This window comes from Thunnus thynnus, chromosome 12, assembly GCF_963924715.1.
Source record: "Thunnus thynnus chromosome 12, fThuThy2.1, whole genome shotgun sequence".
Lineage (NCBI taxonomy): Eukaryota > Metazoa > Chordata > Actinopteri > Scombriformes > Scombridae > Thunnus > Thunnus thynnus.
Window position 1 is genome coordinate 10060408 of NC_089528.1, and position 19050 is coordinate 10079457.

Consider the following 19050-nt stretch of genomic DNA (forward strand, 5'->3'; position numbering starts at 1 on the left):
CATGAATACAGCAGAAAACAAGGCTTTACAAAGTAATTAATTTAATAGATTTCTGTTATAAAAATGCTCATGACTTTAAATTTAGTCAGTGAAATATAATTATAAAAAATTAAGGCACTTTGTCTTGATTACAAATATAAAAGTTGACAATTGTGTCATCAGAAGAGAACTTTCTATGATTGCACTGAAAACTATGGTACGACGACAAAACAAAAATAAATGTAAAACATGTTAACTGGCTTAAACACATCCAACCATACATCCTGCATGCGTGTCCACATAAAATCAATATAAAATCTATTCTGGATATATTTCTTCAGTGTTAGGGTGGGTCTCTGTGGTTTACGCCTTTTCTGTAAAATGAAAAAATGTCAGAAACTTTTAGCACGTTGGTTCATGGATACATTACAGATTATTCCACAATAATAAAGAAAGTGGTGTTAAAATTAAAGTGAAGGTTAGGATTGACGTTACTTTTTAATTCTCTTACTTGTTTGCTCCTGTGTGAAGGTGATATAAGAGTATACCAGACTCCCAGCGATGCTGCGGGAAACAAATATGAAAAAATCTGGTCCCAAATTGGAAATAAGAGCTCATCAAATGCTCATAAAAAAGGGTCAACACAAATCGTATGTCTGTACGTCTGTAAGCTTAGCATAGCGGGAAACAGCTAGCACCTGTAAAACTCACTAACCCTAACCCTATTTTGAGTATTTAATCCATACAAAAACCAAGTGTAAAAACAACAATTTGCGGTTTTATGTGGGTTTACATGCTGGACTATTTCTTGGCAGGAGCAGTGTCTCAGCTGGTTGTTTGGAAAATGCCCAGAACCAAGAAACAGTCCTGGACATAACCTCACGTAAAACCACAACATGCTGTTTTTACACTTTGATCTTTGTAAGAATTAAATAAAGGAGATGGAACATGTTAATAATTGAGCTTTATAGATGCATTTTGTTACCTCCAGACAGAGCCAGGCTAGCTGTTTCCCCCATTTCCAGTCTTTATGCTAAGCTAGGCTAACCTACTTCATTTTGATCGAACAGACATGAGAATGGTATCAATCTTCTCTTTTAACTCTCAGCATGGAAGCAAATAAGCATATTTCCTAAAATGTCTGTCTTACCTTATGTTTAGACCTATAAAGTTAGTCCAGGTGAATATGTAGTCTCCACCAAACACCATCCCAATGTAGGTCACGAGAATATTCTGCAGGAATCACACGGGAGGTCACTGCACACATCTGCATTCATGAAAACAGCAAATAAAGGGCAGGACCAACTTTAAATGACCTACCTTGATGCAGCCCACGATGGAGGTGGTGAGTGCTGAGTTGTACTGCGTGCACAGCATGATGGAGTACATTAAAATGAAGCTGTGAGAAAGTTTGAGGAAGAATTAGACGAGAGCAGCAGATATTATCTATTAACAAATGATGGGAATAGCAGTTAGTTTACCCCATGACACAGGAGAGGACAAACTGCACAATGAACAGCTGATCAGACCATCCGTCATACTCCAAACCCTACACTCAAACACACACAGGCAATAGAGAGTCTCAGCACTAACTCCGATTGTCAAACACTAAATTATAAATTCATATTTGTCTTAAAAAAAAACTCCCTTACCATTTGCAAGTCTCCTGTGTAGTAAGCATACGCCACAGTAGGGAAAATCATGATCAAAGCATTGTAGTAGAGAAGCCCATATTTACCCAGATCCTATGAGAACAGCAGCACACAACGCTTCAAGACATCATATGCAAAAGAAGCATCACACTGAGGTCGTGATTAGCAGCTCTGCTCACCTTAGAGTCCAGTTTTTGCTTCATATAGACCCCGCTGGCCGCTGTTAGGACATTGTTCAGCATTATGAATATGTATCCTTCAAGGTCGAAAGCTAAATCAGCGCTGCAAAACACAGATCATGCCAATGAGTGAAATACATGCTTACACACACTGCCTGGGAACTGTGTAATGTGTGTGTGTCCATCTCACCTTGCAGCAATAAAGGCACCAAAGATCATGGTAAACACTGTGAACTTAATTGACGTAGAGAAAGTCTTTCTGCAGAGAAGAAATTTGATGCCAGTGATTAAAATGACTCCTTTTCAGATGCGAGCACATTCTCATTAAATAGTGCAGAGGAAATGTAAAGCTGAACCTACTTTAGCAAGAGTCCCTCAAACACCATGGTGAGAAAAATACTGAACCTCCTCAGAACTGTAAACATGGGTAAACTAGGAGAGGAGAAAGCACCGTGTAATATTCTGCTGCTTCATATTAAGGAAATTATGTTTTATATGATATAACGATATAGCAGTTAATAGATAACAAGCTCTAACTTGAGTCGTTGTGTCCCAAACAGTCCTGATATCTGATTGCCAACATAGAGGAGAGGCAGTGGGAACATCTGGAAACATAAATACAAGACATGTAGTTTTGATCTTTAATATGATGTTCTCCTCTGAATATTATCATCTATTTGAGTCCACTTCATAATCTATCTTGTAGCTCACCTTCCGTGGTATACTCAGATCCATATCCGGGAATGAGATAACACCCATCATCTTTCCGATCCTCAGAACGACAATGGTAGCCAACATCTGTAGAGTTATTGAAGCAGGGAGACACGGTACATCATGGCCTGTTTGAGTCAACAGGAAGTTATTGATGAATAAGCTTCAGACTCTTTAGAGAAACTTACTTGGCCGATTCCAACACATGTTGATGACGGAAATCTGCAATACACGTAGACGATGTTATGAATGAGGAAAATTACGGACAAAGCAAAGACTCAACTGATATTTCATTAAAACAGTAGAATACTGATGGCCTAAAATAAATCTCTACTTCATCATCATGCAAGACAGCTGCTTCTCTACTGCAGGTCAACCTCTGGTTCACTGCCCATCCAGGGCAGCAGATACCATCAAGGACAACGGTGTCGTCTGTGATATTTCTGGGAAATATCATCACATGAGGAGAAGGAGTTTACATTCTGCAATTACATACATATTACACAGCTAATTTGTATATTTTTAGACTAAATTTGATTTAAAAAAGTTAAATATGTTTAAATAATATGGATTTGGTTTTCTCCCCAGGAATTGCAAAGCTAGGAAAAGAACATTATGTAGAGACAGTGACATAAAGTCACTTAGTAAATAAATTATTGCACTTACATACAATTTTGAGGTACTTGCACTTTGCTTGAGTACTTTCATAGATACATAGATACTTTCATAGAGGGTAAATCCTGTACTCTACTGCATAACATTTAAGGTTACTAGTTACAAATTATGATCCTAGGAAACCTATAGTGAACATATATTATATAATGCAGTTATACATAAATATGCAACACTATATAAATAGTAGAATTATCTCCACTTTGACCACATATCACATTAAAATGCTGCTTACACATTAATACATCTGTAATAATAATCAAATGTATTTTTTTTTCTGACAGGGGTCTCTCTTATGTATAACAAATACATTTTTACTTTTGAAATTTCTTAAATTTTTACATTTTGGTAATAATATGTTATTTTGTAATTGACAAATTTTACATTCTACTATTGTGACTTTTACTTAAAGACATACTATGCAGGATTTGTCGGTTTTTGTTTGTAAACACAACATTCAAAGTTGGCCCCTCCTCCCAGGCTCACACCAGACAGAGAGAACAGCGGTGGTTGAGCGAGGTAGAGAGTGAATGAAGAGTGAGCGGTGTTGGTGAGGACAAAGCTGTGAATCAGAGAAATAAAACATTATTTTCTGATTGTTTCACGGCGGTTATGTTCTAAAACACAAATAAACATGCGCACACCTCTGCACCACACTGCAGGAAGGTGCTGCATTGCTGGATTTTGTGGGAATGCAGAGCTTCATCCTGTCCGCTGTGGCCTCTTTGCTCTGCATGTGTGTCGCTCAGCCCCGCCCCCAGTCTAGCAGACACACAGACCTGCAGCTCTTTATACATCCATGACACAGAGACAGAGAGCAGAGTGGCTCAGAGGAGAGACAGACACAGCGACGTAACCTTGTTGCTATGCTACGAATCTCGACCTCACACCTGCACGCAGTTATTGGCTGGAGGCTACACACCCACTGCCCAAAGGTTGACGCCTTTTGTATGAGTCAACACATGTTTTTAGGAAAATCCTGCATAGTACACCTTTAAAAGCTGCTATAATCAATATATTTGCATTAACAATGGATCAAATGACTGTGTGTACATGAAAGGAGTCGATTGTAGTGATGAACCAACAGAGAATTATCCCCCGACTCTGCAGTCACCTTCGGCACTATGAAGCGTTTTAGCATCTTTTAGCTCATTGTTTTGGTTTTACAGCCCACAAGTTTTCTGTTTTGTTTTCAAAGTTGGTGAACATAGTTTAGCAGTAATTTAGCAGCTAAAGACCCAGATATTTTTGTGTCTGCTGGGTGTGTAAATAGCTAACTGCCTGTTAGCCATATCAACTCAAAATATGATAATATGTCAATGTGTTTACAGCTGCCCCAAACCCATGGAGTTGGTCACTTTTGACCCAGCTCAAATATCCCTTTATAATTAGTCCCTGTACCAAATTTTGAACCAAAAATATTTAGCATCCCTATATATCTTATCAGTCATTAATAAATGGGTGATTAATCATTCATTAATATTTCAGAGAACAGAGAGAGTATTTTCTTTTGGTTTGACACTATTCGTTTACAGACAAAATACATTCACAATCATACTATATCATGATCCCATGTTATCTAAAACAGGAGAACATGTCAGCCAGAATTATTCTGTGATTGTGTTCTATGAATCTTTCTGAAAGTGAAGGATGCGAAAACATTTTTGAATGGTAGGTTTCATTATAACCATTAAAACCATCAATCAGATTTGGGTAATAATATGAATACTTCTTCCACCACTGTGCAGAGAACTTTTCTGTCATGCAAAAAGACATGACTGTAGAGTTAAATGAATAAATGTGACATTTTGTGATTCTTAAGGTGGGTTGGGTATACAGGGGGTCTTTGTATGTATGACGGTACATCTAAAATCCTGTATACAGCCCTGTCCTGAATGAACAAACTGCTGAAGTGTACACACTCTCTGCCTGCCCCAGACAGGCTGAGAAAAGACGATTTCCCTTTCTAAGAATGAACAGAATCTACCTAAAAGTATCAGAGTATCCTTCACACTTCATTAAACCTGTCACCACCCGTCCTTCACAGAGCAGCCTGTTAACTCCAGCTTGCACTTTGCACCTTTACCTGTAGCTGGTCAGGACACTTTTGTTGACGACAACGATGAGAAATGAACTGACTCCATAAAAACCCGCAGCCAGCAGCTTCAGAAGCACAGTGGAGCTGTCACCGGATGTGTCTCTCTTGACTCCGGGAGATGCTCCTCCAGACGACAAGTTTCTGTCGCTGAACTCACGTCGACGTTTATGGAGCTCTGCCATCATTTAGGCAAACACTGGCGTTCAAACGGAAGCGTACGAGAGCTTTTGCACATGCGTACAACAATTTCACTCAAGCGGTATGAGAACGTTTGCCGGCGAAAACGGAAACGGGAAGAAGGGAACCATCTTGATTCAATTATATGCTTTCAACTTTCGAGGAATAGTTTGCACTTTGTTAGCAAAAATTCTTAATTACCTTAATGTAACCTCATAAACTGTGACTGACCCCCGCTACTTTAAATTATTTGACATAAAAAGCAGTAAATACCTTTGAGATATTTTTGTTGTTTCTGAAAATGTTCCTCGGGGAAGCCGTATTCATCTCTGACCTAAAACGTCAACGGTAACCGTTACATCTTTGATAGAATGGTCGTGTCTGAATGGTAACCCTATATTTGTGAACCTCTCGCGAGATTTACACGCGTTTCAAGCGATCATAACCCAAATTCCAGCCCTTGTCTCAGTATTGTCCATACAGTTTCTGATATTGTCACATAATAGAACGCATGAATGCTTTTGTAATACATCCATGACAGGACATCATTAATTTCTGACAGTGATTAATTACCTTTCTGGAAAGCACGGCCTCGCGAGAGTTTCGCAAATATAGGTTTACCATCTAGACACGACCAACAAGAGTTTGGCCTAAAATCTCACCATATAACTGACGAAATATAATTTTAAGACTTGTAAAACTGAAGATAAAAATTAAATCTCTAAACATACACACAATATACATGAATGACTGAATTAATTAAACGGTGTCAGTCAATTTATGTCTCAAGGTTGCTACTTTATTAGGTACAGCTGGCTAAAACTAACGTTTAGCTATTAATAAGTTACATCAGCCCTGCAGTAAATCTTACATTCATGAAGTTTATGCCGTTTTTGTTTAAATTGTAAGTGTTGACTCAACTTCACTGCTATTTTGGAGGCTGCAGTTTGTGGTGTTTTTGTTATACTGTCCAATATATTTATTTAAATGAGGGGTAGACTAAATAATAGCAACAATTGTCAGTATCAAGCAGTACAATTTAGGTACATTAGTTTTAGCTAATTGTACCTAATAAACTGGCAACTGACTGTAACTTCATATAACACTCTGGGCTGTTTACATCCCACTCAAATCTATAGCGTAGCACTAAAATACACCACAACCTCCTTGACATTTCAATGAAGAGTCCACAGCACGTTTGTTTACACCTTTAAAATCACAGCATTGATTTTAAACAACCCAACAACCATTGGCAGAATACATGTAACACCTCTAAAGCAAATTTATTAGAACAGGGATGTTTGCAGAGAACGTTTTACCGTCATGTGGCTCAAACAGTCCTACAAGAAAACTGCTCCAGCCGTCTGTATCAGTGCATCACCAGCAAGTCTTTGCAGAGCACAGCATGTAAAGCTTTAAAATCACTCCATCATGTCTACAATACAACCCCCCCCCACCCACCCACCCGCCCCAACCCAACCCAATGTGAAATATACCCGCTTCATTAAAATAAAATGCTTACTGGAAATGCTGACACAGGTGGCTAAAAGCACCATTAGTTTACATTACATTCTGTAGCTCTTGATTGTTCCACAATGACAGCAGACATTTCTTTCAGACAAATTATGCATTGGTGCTGCTGCACTGACAAAGTAAAAATAAAAAACAGCAATTATGGTTTACAGAAGGGAAGGGAAGGGGAGGGAAGGGGAGGGGGGGTGTTCAGAGGACTGGTGCTGATAAAACCAAGTGCTTTGAGATCTGAAAGACAATACAGATACTCTAAGAGCAAGATATGTCAACGGTCTATCTATCATTCTCACCTAGATTTCAACAATCACTTCTCAAAAGACATTATGAACTACTTCAGGCGAGAACTTACAGTCTACCATTTGAGACTGGCAAGTTCATAGCAGAGGAATACTTAAATTCTAAGTAACTAGCTGTCAAAAATCACACATTCAGCTTCACACTTTGCTGCATTCATACCCTCACACGCACACACACACACTCTCTCACACACACACTTAACAAAAAAAAAAAAATACAATATTTGCTTAGTGGTCCTGAAGATACAAGTAGTACAGTCTGTATGACCTAAGAGGACCAGCCTAAAGATATACATTGGGCCCTGGGACACCCTGAAAACACAGGAAGCACATCTGGATCAGGGGATACAAAGCATTACTAACCACTGGTCCACCAAAAAAAAAAAAAGGCAAGCTATCAAAAAAGGAAAAAGAGGCATTTACTTTCACTGCACAACAAGCAGAAAAATACCAAGCTTTAGTAGGAAGTCACTTCGCCTGGTTACCCATCCTGAATTTGTGCCTCCCAAACGGGATGGGTAGTCAGGATCAGAGTAATTACACTTTAAATGCATGTTAAGCCATACTTCAGATATCTATTACAAGTTTCCTATGTAGTGTAGTGCTACCACATCAGTGTGTATTACTGGGAGGGGTGGGGGCGGGGGGGGACACTCCAGTAGAAAGTCTTTTCTAAGATGATCCCATAATACTGAGCTAAAGTCATGAGGAACGAGCACAAAAGCTTCAGGGGAAGAGATACACACACTTCAACCTAATCGCAGAAATGCATAAATTCTAGCAGCACAAAACAAAAAATAAAAATAAAAAAAGTCAATGAAGTATGCATAATCTCTGAAAAAAAGAAGAAAGTATGAAAACATCCCTGCTTTCATGTTCCTAAATACAAAACTTCAGTGTAACAAGAGGTCCTTTTTTCGCCTTTTTTTTTGTCTTTTGTTCTCCTTTAAAACAGGTAAAATTTTAGTCCTCTGGTGGTGTGAGTGGTATGGGATGACAGTCTTTTTTTTGTCATTAAAATCTTTTTTTTTTTTTCTCTGTTTTCTTATATACTTGAAGATGTGGTAAGCATGCAAGCCTCGTAGAGGGGGGGGCCCCGGAAGGGCTGATGGGTGGGCTGGTGGTGGAAAAGGAGCCTTTAGGCCAGAGCTGGGAAGGCCTCAGGATCATCCACATTGGGGACTGACACTCCACTAGCCTGGTGGGAAAAAAAAAAAAAACACACGAGAAAAAGGACATGGTTAAACAGCAGAAATTTTTGAGAAAATAAATGTCAGTTTAACTGATAATGATTAGTTTCAGCCCCTTGTTGTCTAAACATGAGCAGCTGTAAAATAACTTTGTCTACATCAAATACACAATTGTCATTTAAAATCAGTAAATGTCTAAGTAAAGAATAAGTAAATTAGGGGACAGTGACAGTTTGCAAGTCAGTTAATTGATCAACATAAAATCAATCAGTAAGTCATTTTTCAAGCATCAACCCTTGCTGCAAATATGATGATTTGCTGCATTTTTTTGTTTCATATCACTGTTAATTGAATAGTTTTTGGACAAAATAAGCAGTGTGAGGACATCAAGTTGGGTTTTAGGAAACTGTGACAGATTCACTTGGAATGGGTAATGAGGACTGGTCTGAAATTGGTACCGGCTCCCGACTGGTTAGAAACTAATACCTGTAAGCTCCAGCAACATTTGGTATGGCTATCAGTAGCTGAACTTCATTCATTCATTCATTTAATGTTCTGTATTTTTACTTTGCCTGCAGGCTTGTTTTTTTTCTGTAACAAACCACATGCAAACTACACAGCCTGTCACTGGTTTACATCTCTCTCTCTGCATTGAGCACTGGTGCACCTATTTATAAATTTTAATCCCATTAAAATGAGAAACTATCAAATCCTAACAATACCCATTCCTGTTCTCCAATATTTCACAGATAGACTTCACAGAACTAAGCACCATCACTGCAGAAAGCCTCCCCGCTGACATGAGATCAGTCTGTTGTGTTTTGCATCGTGGAGCATGTGGTTATTAGTCTGTTGTGACAGCGTCTGTGTTCCGCAGCACGTTTTCCAAGTCAGTGCTTTTAGGCTTAGGCCTTGTTCACGGTCAGTGAACTCGATCTTTTGTGAGGACACTAAAACCTTTGTTGCTAGCAGTGACAACAGCTTTTATTGTTACCTTTTCGGAACGTCCTCCCCCGCGTGCTGTCCTGCTGCCTCCCCCGCCACGGCCTCCCCTGCCTCCGCGAGCGCCCCCACGCCCGCGGCCAGGGCGGCCAAGGTCTCCAAAGTTGATCTCCAGCTGAGATGTGATGTCGTTGGCTGGTTTGCGGAAGTGGTGGTCACTGGACTCGTCAGCGGTGGCCTGCTGAAAAGAGATGATGATAACAAGTAGGTTAGAGTTTGACTGCACTCTGTATTCGTTTTTCAAAGAATACTGAAATGAGTGTTCTTTTATATTCTTTTAGTGTGTACTGCTTAGCACCGACATCAACCACCACAATTAAACATGATTATATTATTCTCCATATTTGTAGGTGCATTACATAAATCACTATACAGATTGTTAGAAGTGAAATGTTTTTATGGAGTGTGTGAATGACAGACCAAAGCGGGAACTGCAGGCACCTTGTACAGAGTTGGTGGTTCTGCTTCCGTCTCTGAGGCATCAATCAAAGCACCGACAGGCCTCTGAAACACACAGATGAGAAGGTCACAAAGACCTCCACAACAACCTACAGGCAAGCATGTGTATGCAACACCAAGTTCACACAGAAATTGCAATAAAGACACTAAAAAACACAAATGATCATTTTCTATTTACACTACATTAATTAAAAAGAAAAGCAAACAGAGTGAGGTCAGTTTTTAAAATGGTTTAAAAAGGCAACAGCACAATAACCAAAAGTCTACACAGGTAAACATTTTTAAGCAAAAATGCCAAACATTTGATGCCTCAAAGTTCTCAAACGTGAGAATTACACATTATAGTAGGTCACACAGAAACACCAACCAGGCCATTTACATTACAGTAAATGTCATATTTTTGGGTTTTAGACTGTTAGTCGGACAGAAAAAGACATGTCACCTCATGCTCTGGGGTAATGTGGTGGACATGTTGATGTTTTATAGAGCAAATGATTAATCAATAATGGAAATCATTGTCAGTTGCAGTCCTAGTGTCCACATTGGTTCCGTTTCTGTCTCACACTGATAAAATTCAAGCTGTGTACACAGAATTCAAACACACAAAGCATCAGTTATGGTATCAGTCCATAAGTCTGCATGTTTCCTGTCTACATGCTTCATGTTATCTGGGCTTTTCACTTTGTGCTAGAAAACTAAAACTCAGAAAAGGCAACACCTTGAGAGTATGTGGTTCATTATATTTGTCTGGTTAAACTGTTATTTTTTAAATTGTTGAAAATACATGTCAGTGATGTGTATGTGGACAAAGCTGGAACATGAGCCTGCACAGAGCCGGTGTTGTGTCGGTTCAAAAGGGAAAACATGTCTGTTCTGTTCAGTCGCACCACACAACAAGTCAGTCCTCCCGTACTTACATCTTCACTCTTGGACTTGTGCAGAACGTATCCTTTCTTCCACTGGCTGTCGGCTCCTTCGTTGGGCTTACGGATGTTAAACTCCACCTTGGTGCGTTCCTTGTCCTGCATGGCCTTCCACTCGTCCAGGGTCATCTCTTTGGGGCCTTCGTTTTTAACTTCTTCCACCTCATTCTCCCTGGAAAGCCAGCATACAACAATGTATGTAGGAACTTAAACCTGAAAACCGCCAATCCTCTTAGCTCTATACATGCTCTGTAATCCAGAGGCCAAGCAGGTCAGTGACAATGTTTATCCCATCCTCACTAAAGCTTTGTGACAAGGGATGAAAATTGTAAGCAATTTGTTCAAGCAATAGTCGGCTGCCTTAACAATTGATTATCAGTTAATTATTATGAAACACACTGGTCATTGACCTGGTCATCCACTGTTTGAACTACTGATGGGACCGATGCTGGACGCCAAATCAGAGACATGTGTTGGACAAATCTAACAATTAATCAAAATTGCAGCAGCCTTAAATAGTAAATAACCTGTAACGTTATCCTATAAATATAAAACTTGTTACCCCAATCTCCCCACAACAGACTTCAGTCTGACTGGTTTTATATAAAACAATACACAGATCTGATCTACATGATGGAGTGATATGTGTTCACTGTAGCTAACGTTAGTCCAGCTGTTGGAAACAGCTGCTCAGCTGCAACAGATGTACAAATACTGTCGCTCCAACCTTATCTGTCCATTTACTGTCACCGCTAAAATGCATTTATACCCAGAGCAGGGAGTGTCACTTATACAGTTCATCACTTTTGTTTTGATTCTGTTGGAAGCATGTTGCTGTCTGACACTCAGCTCTCAGCCTGCATTAACTGAGCAGCTGTTTCTGTTCAACATGCTAGTTTAACGTTAGCATGAGCCTCAGAAAGCTAAACTGGTCATCCGCCAAAAACAACTCCGTGAATTTTCACAACTTTATGCTTCAGAGTTCATCAACATGACAGTGAGCAGATCTTATTATACAACCATGGAGCAGATCGAGGCGCGCTGCAACTTTTTTCTTTCATGGATGGCAGAGAGGTGTGTTTGTTTTACAATTAGTGCAGCCCTTAAGGGTGGTCACTGAACACACCTGTAACCCAACCTTATTAAAGTCTAAGAAGCTCCACCTGGTGGTGCAACCACATACTACAACAAATCTACAGAACAGTTACACTGCACGTCCCTCGTCTTCTGCATTATTGATCGATTAATCATTGACATCCCTATTTGTGATGGAAATGCTTGTGTGTGACACAGACCAACTTGTCATTATCCAGACATTTTGCCAGTCGTCCTTTGTGTTTCAGTGCTGCTGAGTACCAGCAAAAAGGACATGTTGGTCTCTCAGAAGTCCTGTTTCAGTGACTGCAGAGTAAATGAACATGAGTGTGAAAGACGAGAAGCAGCCTCTGGTGTCTGTATACAGACTGAATCAAGGCGGAAGAGATCCTCAAATGTCTTACACAAATATGTGCCAAATGTTTTGCATTATAACCAAAAGAAAACATCACAGTGAGCTGTAATATGTAGCTGCAAACAACAGTTTACTAGAACTCTTAAACAGGTGAAATTTCTTTATGGAGCATCCAAACATCACCTGAAACCTGAGCTTTTGACAGGAAATGAATACTCACTTGTTCTCAGAACCGGCAGGTGCATGTTCCTCTCCCTCTGTGGTCGTCTCAGGAGCTGGAGCCTGTTCAGCCTCACTGGAAACACAAGACACATAGCAGCCTTGTCAACCCATTGCTTGGCTTTACACATAAACTTGAATTTTCAGACTATTTAGCATGTGCATTGTACACTTTTAATGTAAAGCTGTCATTAATCTGGTGATTTAACATAGAAAAACCAAGGAAAACTGTCACATTAAATGTAGTTTACTGGATACACATATCATGTTACCATTAGCTGTAAAATTATCTGACTACAGAGGGCAGAGCCTTTGCCAGAGTAACCAAATCTGCATTTTTCTCTTGTTGCATGTACTGTTTGAGTGTCCTGTTCCATTCAAACTGGTGCACCACTCACTGTAAGAAAAGTCTGTACAAAGATCAGATGTGTATTATTATCTCACAGACAGTATCGCTCAGATAAACAGGTTGTGTGTCTACTCTTGAACACTCACCTCACTTCATCCTTCACATTGCCCCAGTTGTGTGAGCCGCTGCCGCTGCGCTTCTCCTCACTTTTCTGATTGCTGGAACAAACAGAAAGGAAAACACACACACACACACACACACTGATGTAAGAAGTCTAAAAATAGTTACTGCCCACAATGAAGAGGAATTCTCCACCACCAACAACCCTTGACACCAAGTCTGTAGTCAACAGTAGATTAGTAATGTGGAGGGAAAAAACAGGGATCTGCTGATCCTAATCTGAGAATTGAGAAAGATTTTTTTCTTGTGATGCCATTTGGGCTGAACGTGTTTCTGGGAATTCAGGCTGTTGTTCAATGCAGCATGAAAAAGAAAAGTGAAATAAAGCTTGTTTATGTGAAACAAAAGGGGAAATTACTGCAAATTCAAATAAATAAGCAAAACCTGTGTCTAAGTTACTCAACATCCCCCTTTTATGCCAAACACAAGTGATGTTTACAGTCCAAACTGTTCCGGGCAATGTTGGATAATTTACATAGTACCAGAAAATATCTTTCAATGGTAAATAACAAAGACTGAACAAGTAAGAAGTCTTTTCTATTTATGGATTCACTGGTCTATTGAGGTCCCAGTTCAGATCTGACTCACGATTTGTCATTGCCGCTGTGTCTGTCGAAGTCGCGTTTCCCACGGGAGTCAAAGCCGTCTCCTCGGCCCATACCCCGACCTCTTCCACCACGCACACCCCGGCCGCCACCACGCCCTCTTGGGGGCCTGTCTCCAGAAGGCCTGATGGACAGAAACAGATGAACTCATTAAAAAAAAAAAAAAAAAAAATCATCAATCCAAACTCATGCGACACATGCGTATGCAATCTTAATATCAGAGGTTATAATAAAAATGTCAAAGAGAGCAGCCCAGCTCCAAAAACTAGCAGTTTACAGATGGCTGGGCTTTGACATTGAGGTTAAGTGGGCTACGATTACATCAATAGCTGCACACACTTAATCCCTGCACACACCCCCCACACTGATCGTGTGATCGCACCAGACTGCCTTGGGCTTGTTGACTATGTTTAAATACGCTCTCCATCGTTCCTCACAGCCACTCACTTGTCTGCAGAGAACTCTCCACCTCCTTCAGGCTTGTCCTCAGTGGGCTTCTCAAAGCGGCGCTCACGAGGAGGTCTCCGGTCCGGCCTCTTGTCTCCGGGTCGCCCCTCACCCTGCCCACCCTGATGCTGGGAACCAGGCTGACCCTGCTGGTCTGGCCGCCGACCCACCCGCCTGATGCCTGTCAATCAAAAGTGCATGTGTAAGATCAGTCAAAGTTTCCATAGCTCTGTTGGTGTTTGAACTATGTACTTTAATGAGTGCGTTTACATGTCAACATAACTTTTCACCACATACACGTGCAGTAAACATGTCAACAGTCATGTGAGGTGATATATTTCCACTCTTGAGGGAATGTGTCACCTCTCCTGTCTGCAGCTTTAAAAGCACAAACCACTTTCCATTACTGCAATTATTAACACTGCTGGCTAACCGCGGGCCTGTCTTTTCATTAACTCAACCCTGTTGTTATTGAATTCATTAAGGACGACTTAACACGGGGAAAAAAAATACAGCCTTTCACTCAGAGGAGTCATGATAAATTCAAATAATGAGCCGTCTGTCTAGTTTTACCAGTCCGCAGGTAAATATGTTGCGCATTTGCTTTGCACAGCCTGCAGCTGCTAACAGAGCTGCGCAGCCAGTGCACGAAGCATCAGCCAGTAACCAGTAACCAACACTGCGCCGTCCACACGGATGCTGCTAGGAACCATTTCTGCGACACAAGCTCGCCACACAAGCTTGCATTAAACCTGAGAGTCACAGTTATCCTCTGGAGCAGAGAGCTCTTCTCGACTGACCTCAGCCTGAGAGGAATTATGAGTCTGTCCTCTAATAATAACAACAACAGGACAGGGTCCATGTTGACCTCAGACCCAGCAGCAGCTAGCAGGAGCTGCACATGACAGCTGACACAAAAACACGAAAAAGAAAACATGCAGTGCACATGAGCGGGAGCGCAGGTGGAAATGTTTACCTTCTTTCTTCAGGGGGACTGGAGCCTGGCTCTCCTCCTTCTTGTCGAGCAGCGGGTTCTTCCTGTCCTTCTGTGACTCCTTCTTCGGCTGCTTGGCAGCTTGAGCCGCGGTCTTGGTGGCCCCAGCGGCGGCCCCCTCCTTCTTCTTGTTTTCTGCAGCTTTCAGGATCTCAAACGGGTCGGACTCATCGTCCAATAACTGGTCGAACCGGTTGGTCACGACGCAGCCGAAGCCTTCTTGCAGGTGTCCGGGCATGATGGCGCCCCTTCAGCGGGATTCACCTCCGATTCTACGAGGCTTGATGCGAACAATTCGCGGGATGCTGCCACAAGATGGCTGGGAGAGCTGCCCCTTCTCTTCCGGTGCGAGCATCATCCGGGACATCGTGTAGCGCGCACCAATGTGAACACGCGCTGCCTGCAATGTTTTTATTTACATTATGTAATGATGTGCTCTCATGTCCTCTTACAATAATCCGGGTTTTGATCTCTGAGAGGACGTCACATGCAAATGGAAGCGTCCAGTGTCTCTCAATAGATTTATGTGACTCCTATTGGAATAACAGCTTTTCCTACATGATGCTGTAACAAAGTCAACTACTTCACAACAATTGACAGGGAATAATGGGCATGCATGTCATTATATAAATATCCAATGTTTTGTTTACAGGAGTTCGTGACTCATTTCTAAAATTAAACACCAATATAATAAATAAGACAGATACAATTGTTGCTAAAAATTCACTGGCACTCTGTAAATGCAGCTGCTGATGCTAAGATTAAGTGGGATTTGTCAGTTTATAAAAAGCAGCAAATGGTGTGGCTTAAGGCCAATGGGGGCATGCTGAGTAACAGCTGGTGGTAACATATCTGACAAGTCGGCCCTCTGCAGAGTCAGCTCCTCAGCACAGTGAGAAAAGCTGTCACACAAACACTTCTTCAGGTAAGCTGAGGCTCGTATTGGAGTCTTGCCTTTGATTTAAAAACAAGCGCACAACTTGTCCAGAACGCATGAATGAATCATTTTCAGCTCAGTGCTTTTAGAGAAGGTCACTGCAATGCAATCACATAGTAAAGTGCAATACAAGCATCTAATAAAGTGAGCCAAGCTTGGACATTTGCCCTAATTAAGGTTTGATTACTTGGCTTTATGTTTGTGCATTTTCTCTGAGCAGTAATTTAGATGCTTTGATATCCGCTGACGAGAGAAATGGTTTTCTCATTAAATATAATAGGAAATTTCACCGTTTTATAAAATATGTACAGATAAAATACAATTTCAGACTCCACTGAGCTGAATGAGCACAGTAAGACATGATTGTATGAAATCAGATTCTGGCTAAAATTAATGTTTGTGTGGCACTGCACAAGCTCTCTGGTGTTTCAGATAGTGTGTGGCTGCACATATAGTTCTGATGTACCTTCATCTTTTGACTTTTGTTTTCTTCCTCTATCTTCATTTTACAGTGCATGGATTTATAGGTTATCTTGCGTGTAACTGACAAGAAGAAATATGTCTTTTCATACTGAAAGAGAAACTGAGGCAAATGTAATTTTACTAAAGGAAGAACTTTAATCAGATTAATACGGGATAAAAAGTTAATAAACAAACTTTAACAGAGACAAAAGACGAGCTAGGTTAAAAGTTTGATATTATTACTCAAAAATCAATTAAAAGTCTGTAATGATTCTTTATGGTCGGATGAATTGATTAAGTCCAGTTAAGTCAATAAGTCAAGTTTATGTGTAAAGCCAAAATCACAAATCTTCATGTGACTCAAAAATACAAATTTTTCTGAGAAGATCTTTTCAACATACAGCACCCTCTATCCTAAGACTCTCAATTTGGACAAAGAAGAACCCCACAAAAACCCTTTAACAGGAAGGGTTCCCTCTGCTAGGATGGACAGACATGTAGTAGGTGCCATATATAGCATAGAAGTTTCAGTAGTAGAAATACACTATTGAGGAGAAAGAATTAAATGAATAACACATAAAATTAAGTAAATATTAAGTGTAATACATCAAAGAGATGAAGACTGTGGATCAGATAAAGAAGAAGTTAAGTAACAAGTAAAATGGTTCCTGTAGTGAAAAACAGCTAAATAAAAAACCGTCCTCTGTACCATAGAAGAGGAAAGACTGTATACACACAAGAGGCAAAACTCAAGTCATCCAGTGCAGCACTGACACATTTTTAATAGTTTCTGCCACAACAGAGGTCTATGGCACAGAGGAATATGATATATCAGACTTTGGATACCCACACAATACTTGTAATGTGGATGAGTTCATTGTTGGTTTTGGCTCTGCACATGACATTTGTACAAAATAAGAAAAATATAGAAAATCACAGCTATATCCTTTAAATGGAACCTGCACAAGTTAATATGAGGCAGTGTGAGTTGGTCAAATCAAGTCTGACAGTCTTTTTAGTATAAAATTCCCTCTTTGTGTTTCTCTGTTGAGCCTCGGTGAAAGTATAGTAACAAAAAGAGGAACTTTTGCACTAAAAAGTCTTAGAAGAAGATATCCACTTGATTCAACTAATTTGGACTAATTAGCTGATTTCTACAACAACTCAACTCTCGTGGAAGAACGAGACTTCTCCTTGAGCGAGACTTGGTTAGACACAGTGACAAACAGATCGGATCGAGCGAAAGGTAAAGAAATACGTTATATTTCTCTGTATGGTCCTTACCATGATGTTGTCAGACACTTATAATAACAATCTGAGCCTGTCAGTGGCAAAAACAAGCACGTTTAGTGGACGTACATTGACGGGCACTATTGCCCCGTCGGATTACAATTCAGCCTGTTTTCTGGCTGCTGGCTGAGGTGATTTCACTCAATACTGGACCAGTTTCAAAAATTGTCCCCATTATTCACTTAGAAAAACGTTAGGAAAATAGGGTCCAAGTTGAAAAATACTGAACTTTCCCTTTAATACTGAGAATACAGTAATAAACCTCAAACTGAGGTGGCAAAAAGGCAAATAACTTGCAAATCAGTGTGGCAGCTGTTGCATGTATGTCAAGTTTAGCAAGCAAAACACTTTGCTGATGCTGTGCTGAAACAGTGTTTCCTAAGAGGATATCAGTACGATAAAGCTTGTGAATAAAGGGATTGTGAAAGAAGGAGATACTATTTTGAACATCACCTATTTAAAAACAGCATACAGACCTCAGCACATGTTTCATTTATTTAAACCAGCCAGATAACTGTGCAACATAATGTATGATTTGTAGTGAAAGCAGCCACAGATGACAGCTGGCGGTCTGTTGATGGCTGCAGAACACCAGACCATAAACAAACAGCTACTTAAAACTTGTAAGGTAAGAAGCCTGCTGTAGAGGAAACATGATACAGCTATTGGGTGAAGACAAGGCCGGCAGTGGTGTCTATATCGCAACAAGAAAGCAGCAACAGAGGAGACTGCTTCTGTTACTGAGCTCACGTGCATTTGATGACTCCAACATTATGGTTTGTAAAAATGTGAAAAATGTAGTTGTGATTCAATAATAACCATAATAAAAAGCATGAGAGAAAATTTTAAGGTAGATTTGTGAATTATTACATTAAATTATTCAATTATAGTTTTTATTTATGGCTGGCCTGGGAACTCCACTTTCTCCAGGGAATGCCAGAAAGGCAGCCCTCGCTGCAGCTGTCCTGGTTTGTTCCCTGAAGGAACAGTGTCCTTCCTCCTTTACTCATTTGACCCATTTTTTTTGGCTAATACCCCCCTTTAAAGTCTAGTTCACAATAAAACAGCAAATAATGATAAAAAGCCAGAATTTGTTGCAGAAATATGTATTTTTTTATTTTTCTTGTATTCTATCTAGCATTGTCTCATGACCCCTCAGATATATCTTGTGACCCTTGAAGGGAAGCTAAATTGAGGAGAACAGAGTTTCAGTACAAGTGAAACACGGTGCAATGCCACTCAACTC

The 19050-nt window shown here is 40.2% G+C and overlaps 2 protein-coding genes across 5 annotated transcripts; both read right to left on the reverse strand.

Moving 5' to 3' along the window:
* Positions 1-66: 66 nt before the first annotated feature.
* On the reverse strand, positions 67-5638 carry LOC137193863 (nucleotide sugar transporter SLC35D2-like). Its single transcript, XM_067605282.1, has 13 exons — positions 5280-5638; positions 2710-2743; positions 2522-2608; positions 2348-2415; positions 2171-2242; positions 2001-2069; positions 1811-1913; positions 1632-1724; positions 1461-1528; positions 1300-1378; positions 1130-1212; positions 491-543; positions 67-353 (listed from the first exon to the last, which is right to left on the reverse strand). The coding sequence occupies exons 1-13, from the start codon at positions 5474-5476 to the stop codon at positions 343-345; spliced, it is 1017 nt and encodes a 338-aa protein (XP_067461383.1). The 5' UTR covers positions 5477-5638; the 3' UTR covers positions 67-342.
* Positions 5639-6664: 1026 nt separating this feature from the next.
* On the reverse strand, positions 6665-15490 carry serbp1b (SERPINE1 mRNA binding protein 1b). Of its 4 annotated transcripts, none has more exons than XM_067605281.1 (9): positions 15098-15490; positions 14122-14302; positions 13658-13798; positions 13036-13107; positions 12542-12616; positions 10866-11043; positions 9931-9993; positions 9482-9667; positions 6665-8495 (listed from the first exon to the last, which is right to left on the reverse strand). In XM_067605281.1, the coding sequence occupies exons 1-9, from the start codon at positions 15351-15353 to the stop codon at positions 8436-8438; spliced, it is 1212 nt and encodes a 403-aa protein (XP_067461382.1). In that variant the 5' UTR covers positions 15354-15490; the 3' UTR covers positions 6665-8435. The 4 variants fall into 4 exon arrangements, with proteins under 4 accessions (XP_067461382.1, XP_067461379.1, XP_067461380.1 ...); XM_067605278.1 differs by having other exon boundaries at positions 9482-9670; positions 9910-9993; XM_067605279.1 differs by having other exon boundaries at positions 9910-9993; positions 15098-15489.
* Between the last annotated feature and the right edge of the window lie 3560 nt (positions 15491-19050).

Bases quoted from the DNA above. Each gene is read 5' to 3' on its own strand.
- LOC137193863 (XM_067605282.1), bottom strand. From the start codon at position 5,476: ATGATGGCAGAGCTCCATAAACGTCGACGTGAGTTCAGCGACAGAAAC. The intron at 2,243-2,347 runs GTTAGAGCTTGT...CTCCTCTCCTAG, and splicing joins TTTGGGACACAACGACTCAA to TTTACCCATGTTTACAGTTC. The intron at 1,914-2,000 runs GTGAGATGGACA...TGTGTTTTGCAG, and splicing joins GGTGCCTTTATTGCTGCAAG to CGCTGATTTAGCTTTCGACC.
- serbp1b (XM_067605278.1), bottom strand. From the start codon at position 15,353: ATGCCCGGACACCTGCAAGAAGGCTTCGGCTGCGTCGTGACCAACCGG. The intron at 13,799-14,121 runs GTGAGTGGCTGT...TCTGTCCATCAG, and splicing joins GGAGAGTTCTCTGCAGACAA to GCCTTCTGGAGACAGGCCCC. The intron at 8,496-9,481 runs GTAACAATAAAA...TTTTCCCACCAG, and splicing joins GGGGAGGACGTTCCGAAAAG to GCTAGTGGAGTGTCAGTCCC.